Source organism: Gobio gobio (assembly GCF_949357685.1).
Source record: "Gobio gobio genome assembly, chromosome: 11".
In the NCBI taxonomy this organism is placed as follows: Eukaryota; Metazoa; Chordata; class Actinopteri; order Cypriniformes; family Gobionidae; genus Gobio; species Gobio gobio.
The window spans coordinates 14,822,508-14,843,833 of record NC_137104.1 but is presented as its reverse complement, the minus strand read 5'-3'; the positions used below and the strand labels follow the sequence as shown (position 1 = coordinate 14,843,833).

General features: G+C 38.3%; 1 protein-coding gene and 1 long non-coding RNA gene across 5 annotated transcripts in view; one reads left to right on the top strand and one right to left on the bottom strand.

Annotated features, from left to right (window-relative positions):
• Positions 1–21,326, bottom strand: part of ctnnal1 (catenin (cadherin-associated protein), alpha-like 1) — a 97,450-nt gene that overhangs the window by 25,466 nt on the left and 50,658 nt on the right. For all 4 annotated transcript variants that reach the window (XR_013817540.1, XR_013817541.1, XM_079829997.1 and 1 more), the window contains exon 3: positions 1,139–1,326. Coding sequence is in view for 2 of the 4 variants with exons in the window: in XM_079829997.1 (XP_079686123.1) it covers positions 1,139–1,326 (188 nt within the window). In the remaining 2 variants the exon portion in view is untranslated. The remainder of the gene's footprint in view (positions 1–1,138; positions 1,327–21,326) is intronic.
• On the top strand, positions 6,310–16,160 carry LOC307134340. Its single transcript, XR_013817542.1, has 2 exons — positions 6,310–7,049; positions 13,653–16,160. It is a non-coding gene; the product is annotated as an uncharacterized lncRNA (long non-coding RNA).

Below are 21,326 nucleotides of genomic sequence, written 5' to 3'. Positions count from 1 at the left end.
GGATCCAAATGAGAGACAACTGTTTAAATTGAAAAGTGAAAGTGACATGTACACAGTGTATACTGAGCATAAACACCAATCAGGCATAACATTATAACAGGTGATTATCTCTTTATCACGGCACCTGTTAGTGGGTGGGATATATTAGGCAGCAAGTGAACATTTTGCCCTCAAAGTTGATGTGTTAGAAGCAGGAAAAATGGGCAAGCGTAAGGATGTGATTGAGTTTGACAAGGGCCAAATTGTGATGGCTAGACGACTGGGTCAGAGCATCTCCAAAACGGCAGCTCTTGTGGGGTGTTCCTGGTCTGCAGTGGTCAGTGTCTATCAAAAGTGGTCCAAGAAGGAATAGTGGTGAAACGGAGACAGGGTCATGGGTCATTGATGCACGTGGGGAGCGAAGGCTGGCCCATATGGTCTGATCAAACAGACGAGCTACTGTAGTTTAAATTGCTGGTTCTGAATACACAGTACATCGCAGTTTGTTGCGTATAGGGCTGCATAGCTAAGTTTCTAAGTTAAGGGGCTAAGTTTCTTAAACAAGACAAAGAGTCTTAAACCCTCATTCCGTGTAATTACATAGTAGTGGTCGTACATGCAGAGTCACACAAGAAGAAACTGCTTAAAGGGCAAAGAGTCCCTTAAGTGTGGAAAATAACTCTTATATGTACCAGGAAGCTCAGCGGAAGCAGTCCGAGATGCTCAAATTGGAGAAAATTGATAAGAGAAGCCTCTATTTCAGGTTAGCTAGCTAGGAGTGGGCGTTATCAGGCATGGTCAGGGACAAATTCAATTGTGTTCCTCTCTAATGGAGAGCTGTTTTGCTGCCTGGCTGTCCAAACATCACTAACTGGACATGATTAGCTCCAGATCTGAGAGCACAAACAGGCACGCACACATAGACACTGCCCACTTCCTCATCTCACCGACATGGATGTTAAGACAGGCCGCCTACTTTATCCTGTGCCGTGTCTCTTCAATTATCTCCAAAGCAGCAGGACTTTAAATATACCTCTGTGGCCATGCAGCGATAGCATCGAAGATGGGCTAGTCTGTGTGCTCAGGAAAATAAGAGTGTAATTTGCGCTTGTAAAGGCCAGTTCACAAGTACTTGGACACAGCAGACAATAATACGTACTTTGTTGCGAGAGCTTATGATCTGTTTGATAACGATGCAATCTGCAAGCACCAGGACTTTGGTAACGGAGGAGAGCAGCATGCGAGCAGCTTTCACCATGCCAGTCCTGTCACTAAACACTGTGCTGCGCACGTCACCCTCACACTGCTCCAGACCGGACACATCTGTCAGTTGGGCTATTGCAGTGCCTGCAAAAGAAAAATACAGCAGACTGTAAAAGATGCGCGCACACACACACACACACACACACACACACTTTAGCAATGTGCAAAGATGTCTATTGTTGTTAAAGCAAATTAGTGTTCTGTTCAAACTGCAGCATGGAACTCGTCCCATTATGGGCTGAATGATGCCTCAAATCATGTGGATTGTTGGTGAGTGGTGTGCTGTTACTTCAGACTTATGAAACAGAATATGCTGGTTAGGTATGTTTTGAAGCATGGCAGCTGGTTTGAGCCGGTTTAAGTTGGTCCTTACCTGGTCATTAGCTGGTCCTAAGCTAGCTCCAGCTCAGGACCAGCCTAAACCAGCTCATGACCGACTAAGGAGGACCAGCATAAACAAGCTCAAACAAGCTGCCATGCTTCAAAACATACCTAACCAGCATATGCTGGTTATTTCAACTGGGATTTCTGCCTTGAGGATGATTAAATGGATAACAAAATCTTTAACTGTATTAAATTATACTATACAGACTTATGGGTGGGCTCTACTGACTTGAGCTAGTAGTAACTACAAGGGCAACATGCAAAGCTGAATTTTCAGCAGCCGAAACTCCAGTCGTGTCACATGATCTTCAGAACTCATTGCAGGGCTCCAGACTAACTTTTTTCACTAGGAGCAAAGTGGCCCCCAACTGAAAGTTTTAGGGGCACAACCAGAAATTTTAGGGGCGCACACCATAAATCAACATGCTAACCTAATCTACTAATTTCCACTGTTACTAATAGGGATCTGTATCGTTAAGGTTTTAATGGTATTACTACTCTTACCGATACTGCTTATCGATCAGGTACTTTAACAGTATTCTTACCGGTTCTTTTTATTATACTTTATTTTATTTTTTTATATATAAAAAAAAACATTATTAAGAACATAATTAACATGGCTTAATAATTTGAAAAGTTAAATATCTATAGCAAAAGAAACCGCAAAGTTTGAACAAATGAAATGTAAAATAACACATAGTTTTCACTGTATAAATTGATAGATTAATGCTTATAAAAGCTAAAGTTATTAATTCAAGAGATGTGAATATTTTCTATTTTCCTTTTGTTCAATTCGAATTAATGGCTCAATCGTCAGCAGGTTTATTAGATGCTGCCCCTTTAAGACCTATTGAGAATGAGGAGATGTCGTCACGACACAGCGCCCCGCCCCCCTTCCGCCATTTTGGGGGTCTGCCCGCCAGGTAATGGATTCGGATAGAGACTGGAGAAGAGATATTCTGATGATTACTATGTACATAGTTTTCCAAACTCAACTGAACATGAAGTTTTAATCCACCCAAGCCGATCTGAGAAAGCAGCGGCTGGTAAACGTACGCCATTATTTCACCACAGGGTGTCAGTCATGGTCTTAACTAGTGAGCGCGATGCTGAAGTGTGAGACACTTGATCAATACGAACCTTTATTTATTTGTATTAAACATGTTGATCACTATTCTGTCATTTTTCATTGTCAGTCATTTTACTGTATGTTATAAACATGTTTATGCCCAAAACGCTTAATTAATATTCAAGGTAACTTAGTTCTAGTTGACTGTAATTTTCCTCTACTGTGTGCGCATCACTGTTTAAGATTAATTCAATATTTAACATTGTTAACGTTACATCCATTTAAGGCACGTACCGAGCATTCATTCTACTTAAGAAGGCTGGAATAAAAGCACCGGCGCACACAAACGATCATTTAAATGTTTAGTCAAATTAATTTAAAAATATAAACTCAATAGGTATAAAATATTATCAGTAAGAGAAAAACACTGCTAATGATGACGGCACTGGACTGCTGCAGGATAGTGGGGAGATATATTTATTATTCAGAATGCACAGGAAATATATTTATAGAAACATTTCAGTGCAAGGTGGTTCGGAGTTCTGCCGTGGCAGCTCGTATGGGTCAACGTTTTTGATATCAGCCAGCTTCTCTAAATACCTCAGCTTGGCGCTGGTAGTAAATTTCTCCCTGTAAGAGACCTCTTCTTCTCCATTTCTTCTAAGTTTTCTCGTAATTTCTCCGCTTAAACGCCGCGATGATAATTCCTCGAGCCGTCTTTCCTGCTCTGATCTCTGTATCGCTCTTACAATGTTACCCCTGGCAACCGATAGCGTGGGATCCCAGAATGGTGTAGGGCTCAGACTCCGCCCACGACCATGACGTATCTCCTCATTCTCAATTGAATGTAGAACTAATAATATCATATTCTCCTATTTCTCCGAACTATTTACGCCCATTTAAGATATAAACTGTTAAAATAACTACTCTCCAATCCGGTCATTTTGACACCGGCTATTTGTTGTTTATTTGATGTTTTAGACGCGCACACAAAGCCTAAAATATTAAGTGCAAGTCGGTCCATTTCGCAGCACACACACATAAGCCGCCTTGAAGTTGGAAAGAGCGTCTCTTGCGCGGATTATTGTGCATTTAATAGCTCTTTATTATCAAACACATCCCGCAGTTTAGCAACAGTAGAGACTGCAGTTTACAACAATCACTGAATCTGACGTTTAGTTTAGGTTTAGGGAGAAATGACAGCGCAAGGCTGTGAAGGGAAGGATGTCGCGCTCGACGGAACACGGTTATGAATAGTTTTACCTCATACCATCTTTTTATAATTCTTGGAAGCCAAAATCGAAAATAAAATTAGATTAATATCACAGCACATCTCTAAAGTTTAAGGAGACTACATTTTTGTTTAGTTCTTGGCCATCGTCACTCATTAAAGCTGACTGTGGTGTTGTGTTCGCTGTAGCTCCACGTGAGAGAGCTCACTCGCTTTCTCTCTCTTCTGGATTGCGAATGGCAAAAATGGATCACGGACAAATGGTTTAATATTATCTCATATAGAAACGGCTGGCAAAGATAGAATTTGCCAGACATAACGTTTATCAATTATAATTAGTAAGTGTATTTTCTTAATTTCTCCAGTACCGACAGCAGGCAAATTTACTGGTCGCACATGTGCGACAGGATGTAAAATTCAGTCGCACACTCTCAAATTTTAGTCGCAAAATGCGACCATTTAGTCGCACTCTGGAGCCCTGCATTGTAATATGCTGCTTTGTTACTCTAGCAGCATTTCTTATTATTATCAATACTGAAAACAGCTGAGCTGCTTAATATTTTTGTAGAAACCATGATACATTTTTAACAGGATCCTTTGATGAATAGAAAGTTCAAAGTTAAAACTACTATACTGAGGCAAACCAAAGCAACAGAAAACAGTTTTAGAATAAAAAGAGATATGAACCATTTTCCTTGTTTAGAGGACATCCAGAAAAGGAGGTTCTGTCAGCTTATTAATACATTTGTCCCTAAAATATAGCTAGAAAATGCCACAAAAAGTACTTGGACACTTTTGGGACACTTTAAAATTTATGAAAGCCATTGAGGTCACTGTATAGAAATCCTCACTAGCAGTGAAACTGTAACCTGTGGGAAACAAATGCATACACATACATAACATGTCTTCTCATCCCTTATAGATAAACCAACAAGCATTCATAAAACTATGACTGCTCTGAAAAAAATATGCAATTTCAATAAGCACATTAAGTCACAGACCATTTCATTATTTACAAAGCAATCCATCACACCAGGTGGTCACTTTTTAAAACATAAATAAACATCTCACTTTCCTCAGTGAGCGTTCACTAGCTCACAGCCCTGTCCAGAAACAAATGCTATACTGGCTTATTTTTGGGCAGGGTGGCATGGACGGGATGTCATGTCCCAGTTGGAACGTGCTGAAAGGATGTGATGAGGGCAGTTCCCTGCCTCGTGCCTCAATAAAGCAGTGTTATTCTGAGAGAGACGGAAAGATTGGCACGTTGAAGAGTAAAAAGGGTGAGAAATACATAGTGAGGTTTTAGACATAGAAATGAGAGTAATTTCTGAAGGAAAACAGCTCTGTTGGATGCTCAATGACACATTTGTCCACCTGAAGACACCGTGCTGATTGCATTTAACAGCTTTTCTTTGTTAAATCTCACAGTGGTTTTAACAATCAACGTGCCTTGTGCAGAACGCTGAATTGTGGGGCAAATTACTTCGCCAGTTTGTGCACACCTATCCATACTCATCTGACTGGGCACAATGCCCACATTTCCTGCTTTGTTGGTTTTCGTCTATTGTTTAGCAGCGGCCATACTGAAACATTTTTGTTTCTGGAGGGGATTGTTCACTAGCTCTGTCTTTCCTGAGCTTTGAAGCGGAGTCTTTGTGGAAGCTTATAGCTGAATCCCTTGGGCGGCACCAGAGACGTGGCGCTGTCCTGAGCGGCTGGCATTTTCAGCCAGCTCCTTTCAGAGAGTTTCCTGCTTTAAAGAGACCATGGCCTGAGGCGTTCGGCTCGCATAGAGGGTGAAACTCTGAGATCTCTGCACCGATGCCCTTTAAAGTCATTGTCTTTAGCATGCATCTGCTTCTTCTGAATGCACTTCATTATTTCAAAGTACTATAGTATCAAGACGTAGCACAAAAGCTGCTGTGTCCCTGAGCAGCAAGACAAAGAGAAAATAATGCATTCTCAGCAAAAATGTTATCTAGAGTTGTCAACCTCTACATCAGCTTCAGGTCAAGGAAACTTTCAGCAGAAGAAAGGGTTTTAAGGGTTAGTTCACCCAAAAAGGAAAATTCTGTCATTAATTACTCACACTCATGTTGTTCCTCCTAACCCATAAGACATTCGTTCATCTTCAGAAAACAAATGAAGATATTTTTAATGAAATCTGAGAGCTTTCTGTCCCTCCATTCACAGTCCACACAACTACCACTTTCAAGCCCTAGAAAGTTAGTAAAGACATCATTAATGTAATCCATGTGACTCCAGTGGTTTAACCTCAATTTTATGAAGGGACCTGAGTGCCTTGTTTGCTCAAAAAACAATTTACCACTTTATTTACAAAATATTAAATTTATTACATTACATTTATGCATTGTAAGGGAAAGCTACAATATGAGTATAAATGAACTAACGAAAACACTTCCTGAATTATACACCCACACTCATGTTAAACGACATCCTAAGATGACGGGGAGAAAAGGAAGGAAGAACCATAAAGTATGGAAGAATCTGCAAGAGCCAGCATCGTCTGTACAAGAGTAACTAAGATGACAAGATATCGACACACTTGATTTCCTTTGCAGACAAACTAGACTTCCTCTTTGGAAAGAACCCAGATTGCTTAACATGTAAACAGTTCGGTATAAATACCCCTGTATTTTTTCTGTCGGTGTGCATTCCTTTTCGATTTCTTTTGATTGATGTACCATCATTGAGAATTACTCTCTCTCTGTATTTTTATTTGCATTGCTCTGCTGTATCAATCTGACTTGTATTGCTCGGACGAGAACAAGTTACTTTTTACATCTATTGCTTGAAACTGCATACCAGGTATTTCAAACCTTTATATTGACCCACTCATTCATGATTGTCTGAGATTGGATAAGCTGAAGTATTATAACCTGTAACCTTTTATTATTTTGCTAATTACTTTTGGATCATTGTTTAACCAGTACTTTTATCTTTTGTATAAATAAATTTTCATTTTATAAAGAAAAAGTATTTTTCAGTTTTTTACCTCAGCTTATAAAGTCAATTGCATAAAGAATAGATAGAGCATTTTTATCGCATCTGACACGGCCAAGGGGTCAAGCAACCATCGTTGAGAAAAACCACCGGGTGGTGAGTATGGTCTCATTACAAGGGTTATTGACTGTTTATTGATTTTGTATTGTTCATTAAGGGACGAGATGTTCATATCACTAGATTAATGGTATGAGATAACGAGCTAGTGTAGGCTTAGACCTAATACTGACCTGACAGCACAAGACTGCTTATCTGCAATTAATATAATTGTATCTTAAGGGTTAATCAGGAACTGGGATAAATACCGGATCCCACTACATGGGGGCTATCGTCCGGGATTGTTTAATATTAATATAATTTAATATTGACAAACCTAAAAAGAATCCGAGTGAACAATAATAATTTAAATCAATAAAGCGTTTTTATTCAAATGCTCCATCAGAGTCTCAAAGCACAGAGAGGAAGCTACTAGGAAAGTAACTTCCGCATTTTTTAACTTCAGTAATATATCTCAGGGACGCCTGAGAAAAGATATTTCTGTTGTTAAAACTGGTAATAAAATCTGGAGGACAGCGCTGTGGGACCAAGAGAGTACCCAATACTAGGACCTCAAATGTAAAAGGATAATTACCAAAAGAGAGGAAACAGATACACAGCTAAGGATAATATAACTAATATCAATTTGCTCTCCCAAGATGAATTAACTAAACGACTAAAAAATGCGGGATATGAAGGAAGTGAGGAAATATTAACCACTAGAAACACTTTATACACCGCTAATGTAGAAAGTTTACGAAAACTAGTCAAAAAGGTTGGGGAATCGAGTAAAAGAAAACAAATTATAATAGATATTGAAGACAGTGAAACCACCGTTCCAATTGTTAAAGGAATTAACATACGAGTGATTAAAAACGGTGTTCCCAATACGGAAGCATTGGTCTTAGCAAACTCGCCTACCCCATCAGAATCTGACAGGGAGGGAGCGACGGGTTGAGATGCGGACCATTTAAAAGAAGGAAGTAGAATAATGCCAATGGAGGCAGGGGCGATTCCTAAAAATAGTGCTTTCCTTAAAAGATTCAGGCCTCTGATAACGGGGGGAGGATCATGGGAATTTGGAAAAAATGCGTTTAGACCGTATTAAACATCCACGGAAAGAAAAAGTAAAAGATAATTACAGAATACGGGTAGAAGGTAGATCTGATAAAAGTTCTGGTTCAGAATATAGTGAGGATGAGGAAATACCTCGTAGAAAGAAAATTATTTACAAAAAAATCTAGAAGCCAATCTCGTGAGGGGCTAAGTAGCTCTCATTAAAGAGAACATGACAGTTTGGGAGGAAGAACGTTCTTAACCTGCCCCGGTCTTGTTCTTAAAGCAGGATATTCGAACCTAACAAATATAAAGGGACCAGGCCAAAAAAGTATTAAGTATCTGATTATCATACTGAATAATACTTAAATCGATTCTGTTCAATCGAATTGAACAGGTTCAAAGGCTAAAATAGATATGTTAGCAGAACAATTAGATTGTATGCAGAAATCGTTGTGTTACATGCTGTTAGATGATAACAGAAACGACAGACAAGAACCGACTAACAACGAAATTTGGAAGTTGAGAGAATACACACATCAGGAGCTACCGCCCCGTAAGGGCAAAGCTCCCAGAAAACAATTAAAACCTGATAAAACTAGAAAGCTTATCAGGGAGAGTAGTGAAAGATACTACAGAATAGAAAAATATGAAAGGAAAATAGAGGATGAAGAAGAATCCTCAGAATCTCTGTCTGAATCTGAGTACTCAACTTCTGACAGAGAGGAGACCAGCAGCAAGAAACAGTTACTTCCTCCTAAGCCTCAAATAGATTTGTCACTAATGGCAGCCATCTCTAGGCAGGAAAAGGGAAGAGTAAACTCAGAATCAGATGAGGAAGTAAGGCCTAAACTGAGGCGTGGGCCGAAAAGACAGGCAAAAACTGACAGCGTCACTTCAATTCAGCTACTGCAGAATATGAGATTCCAGGGAGAAGGCGAAAAGAACATGGCCAAAGCTAGGATGGTAGCTGAATTGGGGGAAACGTTAAATGTCACAAAAAGACTGATTGAACAAATGATTAAGTATCATACCGGGTTGTCTCTAAGATTGGAAACATTAAAAGATCATAATTCAAAAGTAATTGGAATAAATGAGGAAGCCGAATTTAGGAAAGAAGTAGAGATAGTAAAAACCACAGGATTGTGGCCATATTTATCTGAAAAGGCTGGAAAAGGCTGGACTGAAACAAAAATGCTAGCCAGATTAAAAAAAAAAAAAAAAGATAGTTGTAGACCTACCAGGTTGCAGAGAAATTGCAAGTTGGGGGGCGGAAACTGACTGGTCAGAATTGTCTAAATTTGCAGCAAGATATGACAGAGAAACAAATAGAAGACAAAGAATGAAAGACAGTTCAGGACCAGAAAGGAACAGACCAGCGGAGAGAGCGAGAGACAAACAAAAATCTAACTTTCAAAAAGATAAATTCCGATCAAATGACCGACATAAGCTCAGGCCTAGTGAAAAAGCAAATATAGAGTGTATGGATTTAGTAAGGAAATGGGGCCTGTCACTAGAGATAGATATCTTTGGGAAGGTTTGCATTGCATATTAGGCAGCTCAAATTTAATGTGTTTGAAAGATGTTATTTTCGTTAAAGAAATGACAGAGAAGGTTCCTGAGGAGATCAGGGAAGTTAAGTGGCTTAAAACAGTCGACCTGGGGCAAGAGATAAATAGAGTTGTAAACGAGACTCTACTACCAAAAGACGAGTTAAGAAAATTACTCGAAAAATATAAAAATAACTGCGCAAAAAGTAAAAACGATTGTGGGAAGTTATCAGATAAATATGAGTATACTATAGTGGGAGGAATCCCAACACCACAGAGGCAATAGCCGCTAAATAAAGCTGCATATGCAGAAATAAAACAAACTATAGGGGAATTGCTTCATAAAAAGGTTATAAGTATACAGGAAAATTGTCCCACCAACAGCCCAATTCAAAGCATGGAAAAACCGGATGGGACCTATCGTTTAAATTTCAAAGCATTAAATAAAGTAACAGTACCTGACACCAGGTATTTAATTAATGCGAGAGACGCAACAAATGGCCTGCAAGGTGGTAAAATCCTGTCTAAAATAGACTTAGCTAATGGGTTCTGGTCAGTCCCATTGGCTAAAGAAAGCCGACCACGTACGGCCTTCACCTTTGAAGGGAAACAGATGATATTTAACCGTTTGCAAGGGTTCTGCAACCCTCCTAAGGTATTCCAGGCAATAATATCGGAAATTTTGGAAGGTTTACCTGTCACAGTGTACATTGATGATGTATTAATTGCCACGGAAACCGTAAAAGATCATATGGAAGTCCTAACGGACACCATTGGCAGATTAGCAGAAGCTGGCTTCCTGTTAAATCTGAAAAAACTAGAGTTGGGGAAGGAGAAGGTCAATTTTCTAGGGTTTGAAATTTCAGGAAATGAAAGGGGAATTGCACAATCAACCCAAGAGAAACTTAAAGAGTTAAAAAATACAGAAATAAAAAACTTGAAACAGTTGCAAAAACTGGCTAGGGAGATTAAATTTCATACGAGATTTAATTCCAGGATATAGTGCTAAAGCAAAAACAATGTATAAAGCCACAGCCGGGGATAGCTTTAAATGGGATGAAAACCTAGAAAAAATCAAATGTGACCTAATAGAAATGGCTTTAAACTCAGGGAGGATTATCCGAAGAGATCCTGATAAGAACCTGGTAGTTAAAGTTAATAACACAAATGAAGAAATGGAAGTTATCCTATATAATGAAGGTAGCTCAAAATCACCAGTGATGTTCATTTCGCATGAAAAACCGGCAAATCAAAGAAAGAATGAAAATATGTCATCAGTTGACATATTAGCGACGTTAGCAAGAAATTTACTGACAATTAAATCCTTAGCTGCAGAGAAACTGATAATAGTAGTAACTAAAGGCGAAGGTATAGATTTACTGGTAAGAGAAGCCAAAAATCTTGTGAATGAACAAAAGATGATTCACACCTTTACCTGGGTGAAATGGAAAAAAATTAATCTTTGATAAACAGATTGAATTTAGAAATGAAAAAAAAACGCCTAAAAAGGAAAAACAGACTATGATAAACCCGAAACAAATGTGTTACTTTACTGATGGTAGTTCAGAAAAAGGCCAAGAATGGTGGGGTTTCTTAGTCAAGCTAAATGGAAAAATTATCCATAGAGAGAAAGGTAGATAGTAAAAGTGGAGGATAGTAAAAGTGCTCAGGAAGCTGAAGTAACTGCAGTGGACAGAGCAATTTCACATATGAAAGATAACAATCATAAAGATTGTATACTAGTAACGGACAGTGAATATGTATATATGGGTATAGTTCAAAATTTGGACATAGGGCAACAGAATGAATTCCATAATGCAAAAGGGAAACCTTTAGCACAAAGAGAATTATGGATGAATATTAAAGACAACTATGAGATTGCTAAACCAAAAGTATTGAATAAGACAAGCCACAGTGTTCAAAAAACGGAAGCTGCAAGAGGAAAGGTCGATGAATACATTCGAGTGAGAGCAGTTACGAAAGCAAGCGAGGGGACCCTATTGCAAGAACTGCACGATAAACTGAAGCATCCTTCCACAGCGTATATTGCGAAATACTGCCAACAAATGGGTTTGTATGTGCAGAACCTGAAAACCAGCTATCACAAAATCAAGCTTAACTGTCCTGATTGTAGGAAGGTAATGACCAGTGTATATCATGATTTTGGAAAAATCAAAAACTGAAAAAGAGAATGTCGAAATAAGCCTCGATTTCGCGGGTCCCTTGAGACCTAAAACGAAGAGAAATAATGTTTATTTCTTAGTGATAGTGGACAATTGCTCAAATTTCACACAAATATACCCATGTCCACAGGCTACGAGCACAGTGGTTGTGAATAGCTTAAAGGACTGGATAAAATACAGAGGTGCGCCAGACCGTGTTCGTGGAGATAATGCACATAATTTAACAGGGCTAGAGGTTGAAAACTTTTGTGAAGAACAAGGTATCACCTTAATTAAAGCAGTTAAATAACAGCCAAATTCAAATAGAATAGCTGAGAATTGTGTGAAAAGATGTAAAAATTGGTTTATTAAAAATCAGAGTCTAGGAGACTGGGACCTACTAATTCCAGAATGCCTCCATTTTCTGAATTATAGGGTTTAAAAAACAAATCAAATTACTGAACCGACTGACACAAGCAAAAATCCGTTTAAGGTAGGCCAAAAAGTTTATATCTTATTAAAACAAAAACAGGGACGTTTTCGAAGTAAAACGGGAACTGAAGATAAGGTAGTAGAATTAACTTCAAATACGACCGTTAAACTTGAGGCAAACGGAATTTGGTCAGTTAGAGATCTTGTGGGGAGCAAAGACTAAGAAAACTATAATGAACAAACAGCGAGTGACCTCTCAGCAGGATTTTAAGTATCCGACGGAGGGCGCTGTAGTAGTTGTTAAAGATTTTAGTGAATCCTTTTTGGTGAAAACGTGGCATAGAGAGAGTCGAGAGGGCACTACCTCTATCCGACGGAGACCAACTGACTGTGTGATCTGTGGCAAACAGGAAGTTTGCAAACTCCTCTGGGCAGGACCTCGAGAAATGAGGGAAAGCCACACCTGGCTTAAAGCGCAGGTGGAAACTGTGCCAAAATGGTTCTGTAGTGAAAGAACCGTTGGCCCATGTGCAATCGGAGACATTTCAATCTGTGGAGCATGTCGGATAAAAACGCAGAATTGGATCGTTTGGCAGTACGAACTAACCACTGGGAATTGTGGTTGTAAAAACTGTGTAGATTGTAAATTAAAATTTAATCTACGAGGCCAAGAGTGTAAGTGTGTTCTAGTTGAACAAGGACAACTTAAAAGGTGTGACAAGTGTGTCATTCTTCTGAAAAAACGCTGGATGGTTGTGACCAGCCAGAAAGGAGTATGGCAAACTAGGAAAAGTGGTACCAGTTTAGGATGTTTCCAAAATGGTAAAATTATGGAAAAATGGGAAGTGAACCCATTAGCCTTAATCTCTGACAAAGAAAAGGCATTTTTATGGGACAGGCTGTTTATTTGTGGAGAACAAATACCGTTAGATTCCGACCCGTTCCGAAAAGGGGAAGTTCTGGACAAAACCTTGTCTAGAGACACTGACCTGAATCTATGGAAACAAGTGGTGAAAGAATCATTGCATGACGGGGATGGTCTTGTGAACTATAAAGAAAAGGGAGAGTACAAGGAAAAATTATTATACGATTTAATGATTGATGTAATTAAAGAAATGTCTTTCCAGGAAGAATTCCCTATTTATATGCCGAGAGAGTATAGTTTTTATGTCTGGGAAACGAACCTTACTATCCAAGCACGTCGTCAGAGGACGTTTACAGGGTCAGAAATAGTAAAGGTCAAAATAGAACCTGGACAGCACAGTATAGAGTGGGAAGTGAAAGTCTCACTAACAACTACCTCAGATTACATGGGGGTTGGAAGATCAATAGAGGGGGTTCATGTGGAACGATCAGTGATCCCTAAAACTAACTCGCTGAGCAAAGTAACCAATTGGTTCAGAAAGCAGTTAGGGAAAGTTTAGGTTGACATGTCTCTCTGTGTCTCTTTTTCTGTTTTGCAGCAACATGAGGCGAAAAGGAACGGAAACGAGACGAAAGCAGAGGACGCTGAGAGGAAAAAGGAGAACTTTAAGTCTGTTCCTGGTTGCGTCACTAATATCGTTGTTAATAAGTTTTTTCATAGTTTGCTTGGGCATATCTGTAGAAGATAAAGAAAGTAAAATAGGAGTAGCCTCGTGTTCTGAAATTGAAAGAATAGTTAGTAAAATTTGTTATAAACAAAATGTAACTTTAAAAGGCGAAATATATGGGCCAAGAATGATAAGGGAAATGTTCAAGGGATTTATTGCTAAAATAGATAAATCTTTTTGGAATTGTAAGGGTACAAAACGAATCAGTGCAACCAAAGGGCCAGTTCTTTATGGGAATAAAGTAATAAAGAATAAAACCAAGTTACAATGGAGTAGTTTAAAAGCCCATAACCAGACACATGTAAAATTGAAGGGTTTGGTTTATAATTTTTCAGATATAACTAACCTTACGTCCAGGTCGCATGTGTACAACATATGGAATAGTCCTATTGTGGAAGTATCACAAAAAGACAAATGGGATTGTTTAACTAAACAGGTCAGTACTGTGTTGCAGGAAACCTGGATGGGAAAAAGTGGCATAGAAAGAGCCATACCTATGGAAATAAAAAATGACAGCGTAATTGGAGCAAACAAAAAACGAAAAATTAGATCTACTAGTAAAATTAAAATAACTAAGAACACGTGGAATAATGCAGATTTGAGCAACCCAGTGCAGAAAAGTTATTGGCCAATAGGACTGAAGCCACATGTATTAATTTTGGGGGTGTTTAAAAATAGACCCAAACCAGCCTATGCAGAGTTAGACTGGGTGACATGTGAGAAAAAGGTTGTGCCACTTGCATTGTGTGAGAACAGAAAAGATTGCCCATATTTGACTAAAAATACGTTTTTGAGTAATAAACCTGAAAACCAGTTATGGTACAATTTAGATATACATTGTAAAACGGAATATGGTACGACTAGTGCCTGGATCTGCTATTTGGATAGTGAATCCGAATGGGATAACGATAAATTTAAAGAGTATGGCATTGAGGTCATCAAGCTGTGGCATTCTTGGATGAGTTATCAAGACGCAAACAACGAAATGGTTAAGGCCGAGTCAAAGAGAGACACATGGACGATTAACGACACATTGTGGAAAAACGGAGTAGGGGGTAGTAGACTACACCCATTGACTTTGGATTATGCGCCACGAGCAGGAATATCGTTAGAACTAGCGAATGCATCAGGGATAGTGAGTTATATTCTAACTAATATATCTGATCAACAATATAGATCCGCTATAGTGCTTTATTGTTTGGCAATTGAGGGCCCACTTCGGTGGACTCATACAAATCAAGGTATTTGGAGTAATCATAGTGATGGAATGAATAAAGGTACATTAAGATGGATTGGACTATCCAACTTCCAGTACCGAGTTTGGGATGTGTTCCCTGTAGCAATGGGATTGGATGAGATATCTAGCCAAACAGTCACTTGGAGAACGTTCCAAGAGAGCAAAAATAAGAACATATTCCCAATTTCTATATCTTATAGGAATAATAAATAAAATATAGGACTAAACAAATTAGTGTTGACCCATGGTTATTGGAGTAATAAATACTATTTACCAATGTTGAAACCTAGCGAACATCGGGGTAGCAATGGTAGGGATTATAAAGTATTGATGGCGTCATCTAATTTTAATATAAAAAGATCGAGTCCTTTTTCTAGGCATAGTCTACGGTCTGATGACTATTTAAAGGACGTGAATAAAATTACATCAAGCTCATGGAATTTTGGAGTTGGCAAGTTTCAATTTAGAAGGGATGAAGAGGAGAAATATTTGTGGTTTCCGGGTAAAGAACAGGCTTGCGACAAAAAGATGTTCGATGAATGGACTGTTAAAACCCCAGGTGACATGTTCAGCCCTAATATAACATGGATGTATAAAGGGGAACACTTATATTGTACATTTAAAGACTTGATGAAATTGGGCCAAGACAAGATTGGAAGTGAGGAACGATGGGAAGATATAAGTCAAATTACGCCAGGGGCTCCTTTAATGTTGATAGCAAAAAATCAGATAATGAAAAAATGTGCATTTTCATCTATGGTGAAAAGTCAACTTGAGCTAGGGGGAATTTTTGATTTAGTCGACGATTACCTGGAAGGCCTTTCAATGGGCCCGCATTTTATGTTTTCTGCAGACTTCTCATCTCAATTAATAAGGCCAAATACAGGGAATCTATTCACGGTTTATTGGAAAGTACAAACTAAAGCGATTCTGTGGGCTTTGGATAATGTTAAGGAGCTTGCTGTCTCCGTTTGGGACTTATTCGTAGAATCATGGTTTTACATACAAATAGTGGTAATCTGCCTGGCTGTCATCTTTATAGTGACAGTATCGACAGTTATGATAATTAAATTTTCCAAAATAGGATTGGTTTGCAATCGACTGTCGAAACTGAACGGTTCCTTAAAGGACCGGAAAGCGCTTCTCTCTGCAAGCGAGTTCGACTCTGACATTGAGGATGGAAAAGTTTGAGGACTGCGAGTTACGCAATTTTAAGAGGCCCCTCGAGGCCTTATAAGCATGGCAGGTTGACTAGTGAACTTGACACAGACTGACACTTGGAAGGTGATTGAACATAACTGAATTACAACAGCGGTCATTACGAAAAATAGATAATGGCCTATCCAAATTGCTCAAACACAAGCTCGTCCTGGCCCAGCCAAGAACAAGCGAACCGCGATATAGTGAGTATGGTTATTATAAACTTTTGGTTAATTGTGTATTGGATTTCTGGGCTGTTCTATAATCACCGCCAACAATTTTTTCTAATGTGTTTGAGCCTAGGTCTTTTTAATATTCTGGATGATTTTTCTTTAGTTCTGATTTTAGTATCACAGCTGTTGAGAAGCGCTAGATATGTAAAACTTTTTGGTCAAAGAGGCATTTTTGCGGTAATGATTTTTGCAGGCGCAATTTTTGTATACAATTTCGCTAGATGTTATATTGACATTTTTTGGCTGAAATATGTTGGAATAGTGATTGCTATCCTAACATACATTTTTCTGATCGCATTAAGCTATCAGAGAAATGATATGCTTAGACCCCTTGTGATAAAACTGGCAGTTTTGTATTTTTTAGTAATTATAATGGCTGCCAGTTCTCGGCACATTGAAGAGCCAAAATTATTCATGCTCTCAATTCTTGTGGGCATTAATGATTACAGCCGATTATTCAAATTTTTAGACAATTGTAAATTTTGGTGTTGTTGAAACACAGTTGAACACAGGAGGAGAATGACTCAGAAAAAAAAAAAAAAAATGAGTCATTGCCCTCTTTTTGAAAGGGTCGGGGATATTTTGTTTTCATTTCATTATGTTTTTTGACCAAGATGATTTTGTTTATCATTTTTTTTTTTTATGACCATGATGATTTGTTTTCATTTTATTTTTATTATAAATAAGAATGATTACTGTTATAATGTCTTCATTATTTTTTTAGTTTTCCATTGATTTTTCCAAATAATTTGGTAAATAGGAAGTTATGACATTTTTTGGAACTTGAATTGTATTAGTTTGTTATCATTCATGACGTCAGATGAAGAAGACGAATATTCTGTATTTTGATTTTTTCTTTCAAAAACAAATTTTTTGATTTTATGATCTATTGCTCAATTACTTTATTGCATTATAGACTAAAGCAGATTTGCGAGTATTTGATAGTAATTTTTTAATAGTATGTTAAAATGTTCTCTGTTTTTATTCTGGCCAAATAAAAGCAGACAACAAAGAGGATTTCACTCTTTAAGATTGATAGTGATTTCTTTTTGTTTCTGTTGATTTTTCTTTCTTTAAACATAATCTACCATCATCTAACATTGATTTGGTTTAGAGGTATTAGGTTCTTTCATTGAATGAACAATGATTAACGGAACATTATAAGTTGGTTTATTTTGTCTTCTTTTCTTACGATTAATAGAACAATGAGTTGATTTATTTTGTTTTCTTTTTGTATTGAATTAACTATCCTAGATAGTGCATGATAAAATGATTTATTATTTTATGATTTGGTGTTACATTAGGTGCCTATAATGAAAAAGACACCGAGCGGGGTAATGCAGAGAAGATGTCACGAATGTGAAAAATATTGTTATCCTTTGAGATTAATGGTTTATAAGAGAGAAATGTTGATGTATGTGAATTTTTGTACAGAATGTGTAATCAAACAGGGTTATTACATGGCTGAAATAAGATCTATTACATTTTATAAAGCGATGGCGGATTTTACTGACCCAAAGAGCACTCATCATCTCGATTATCACGCATTGAGCTTACATGAAATGGATAATTGTAGACCTAGACGAAGCTGTTGAGCTTTTGATTGGACACAGAGAAACTATTTCGAAAGGACGGTGCTGTGCGGAGATTCAAACCTATCTATGGCGGAAAATGGTTGTTCCGGGGTTTTGTACAAGGATGGCGCGTGTTAACGGCCAAATTGTCTTTGTCTATGTGCTCGATCCAACAGCTCTGCTTTGTACGTCTGTCGAGAGCCCACTGGGTTCCAAGGATGGTAGACGAAAGCATGGAGAGTGGTGCCGAGTTGGCGTTATCTCCGCAAGTGCTGATGGCAATGGATCGAGCCCCGAGGAGAAGGAACTCATTCCGATGGATGTCCGTGTCGAAGACATGGTACCGGGAGATGGTTAAGAATCTGTCCGCACAGTACGGGACTCTCGTGATTGGTTTCTTCTGGAAAGAGAGTGAGACTAGGTATCGGTTTCATGAGTGTTGTTTGGATTATGTACTTCCTACTGTCTATGTTTTTAATGTTAGATTGGATGAATTGAACGTAATATACCCTGACGAAGTTAATAGTAAAAGTATTTCCGTGAGTGCAAGAGGGGGTGTAAGGGAAAGCTACAATATGAGTATAAATGAACTAACGAAAACACTTCCTGAATTATACACCCACACTCATGTTAAACGACATCCTAAGATGACGGGGAGAAAAGGAAGGAAGAACCATAAAGTATGGAAGAATCTGCAAGAGCCAGCATCGTCTGTACAAGAGTAACTAAGATGACAAGATATCGACACACTTGATTTCCTTTGCAGACAAACTAGACTTCCTCTTTGGAAAGAACCCAGATTGCTTAACATGTAAACAGTTCGGTATAAATACCCCTGTATTTTTTCTGTCGGTGTGCATTCCTTTTCGATTTCTTTTGATTGATGTACCATCATTGAGAATTACTCTCTCTCTGTATTTTTATTTGCATTGCTCTGCTGTATCAATCTGACTTGTATTGCTCGGACGAGAACAAGTTACTTTTTACATCTATTGCTTGAAACTGCATACCAGGTATTTCAAACCTTTATATTGACCCACTCATTCATGATTGTCTGAGATTGGATAAGCTGAAGTATTATAACCTGTAACCTTTTATTATTTTGCTAATTACTTTTGGATCATTGTTTAACCAGTACTTTTATCTTTTGTATAAATAAATTTTCATTTTATAAAGAAAAAGTATTTTTCAGTTTTTTACCTCAGCTTATAAAGTCAATTGCATAAAGAATAGATAGAGCATTTTTATCGCATCTGACACGGCCAAGGGGTCAAGCAACCATCGTTGAGAAAAACCACCGGGTGGTGAGTATGGTCTCATTACAAGGGTTATTGACTGTTTATTGATTTTGTATTGTTCATTAAGGGACGAGATGTTCATATCACTAGATTAATGGTATGAGATAACGAGCTAGTGTAGGCTTAGACCTAATACTGACCTGACAGCACAAGACTGCTTATCTGCAATTAATATAATTGTATCTTAAGGGTTAATCAGGAACTGGGATAAATACCGGATCCCACTACAGCATTTAGCAGACGCTTTTATCTAAAGCGACTTACAACTTGGGGGTACAATAAGCGATTGGTCGTGAAGAGTCGAGTGAGCGCAACAAGTGCCTGAAATACTTAGTCCGTGTGCATTGCTCAGAGTAGCACAGGCTAGAGTAGGGAGGGAAAGAGGAGGAGAAAGTCAACCTTTTTTTTTTTTAAGAGGTTAAAGTGCTCATGGAAGAGATGAGTTTTTAGTTGACTTTTGAATGTTGTCAACGAATCAGCATTTCGGATGGCGGTGGGCAGATCGTTCCACCAGCTGGGAACGTTGAATGAAAATGTTCTGGAAAGGGATTTTTTGCCTCTCTGTGATGGCACTACAAGCCTTCTCTCCTTGGCTGAACGAAGGCTTCTAGTGGGGGTGTGGATTTGTAGAATCGAGTCAAAGTATGCAAACATTGCAGCTGGAGCTACTTCTCTCCGTTTATGTCTATGGCGAGTCACGGAGAGACTGTGCTCCTCCGCAGTGGTTCCTACCAGACCGGTCTGAAATAGTCCCAATATAAACACTTATTATAAGTGTACCATAATGATTCAGGTTAAGACAAAAACACGGTTTGGAAAATGGATTCATGTTGTACATTCTCATTATATCATTTTTATAAATAAACACAAAAAAAAGTTACGGACAGCAGCTTTAAATAAGCATAGCCTAACTTTTCGGAGTGAGAGCAACGGTGCAAATCTTTAGACGTTTTAAGCGTTTTTAAATCTGAAAACTGCAAAAAGCAAATAAATTGTCAGACATCCATTTAGCGCATGTTCATAGAGGAAAACTACTGAAAAACAGCGCTGGTTGTTCTGTCAATACTGTCTGTTTGTTTTAATGACTGATAAATCTCTTCAGATGATTCAGTGAGAGAACAGTCCAAACGAATTCAAGTGGATTCAGGCCTTTTTTACCCATTCATAATTTAGAACATAATTTAAGCGTCAAAATGTGCGCACTGCGCAGTTCAGTTTCACATTTTAACTTCTTGAACCTATTGCTGTTAAACTGAATATACAATTTTTTTTCTTAAATATCCACATAAACAAAAAATAGTTTGTTACTATAGCAACAGTAGACCCCCGTTAATATACCCCGGGCCTCGCACCCCCCTTGTGACAGGCTTGCACGCATCCATCGTGGTGCTCTCATGAATGCACGTTAGAGATTAATATTTTGTAAATAAAGTGGTAAAGTATGCTTTTTTTTGCACGAAACAAGCACTCACAGCGCTTGATAAAATTGAGGTCAAACCATTGGCGTCACATAGATTACTTTAATGATGTCTTTACTACATTTCTGGGGCTTGAAAGTGCCTCTCAGATTTCATTAAAAAGATCTTCATTTGTGTTCCGAAGATGAAAGTCTAACGTGTTTGGAACGACATGAGGGTGAGTAATTAATGACAGAATTTTCATTTTTGGTTGAACTAACCCTTTAACGTTCAACAACTCTTCCTTCTAAAGCAAGCTGGTTTTATTTTTGCAAAAAGTACACAGGGCCAAAAGCGTTCATAGTTGAAGAAACAGCCACACTGGAACAAATGCAGTGCACTTTAAAACCACACAGACGATGAAAGCAAATCACAGCAATGTAATCTCTACATCATTCAAAGACTCCAGGATTTAAAGAGGTGCAGACCACTGTCACATCCGTGTTTACACACAAATGTCACAGGTTTTTTCTCAAATCAGGACTTCCCCTTTTCAATGAAAGCTCCCTTTCATCACATTCAGATGATGTGCTCTCATACCTCAGC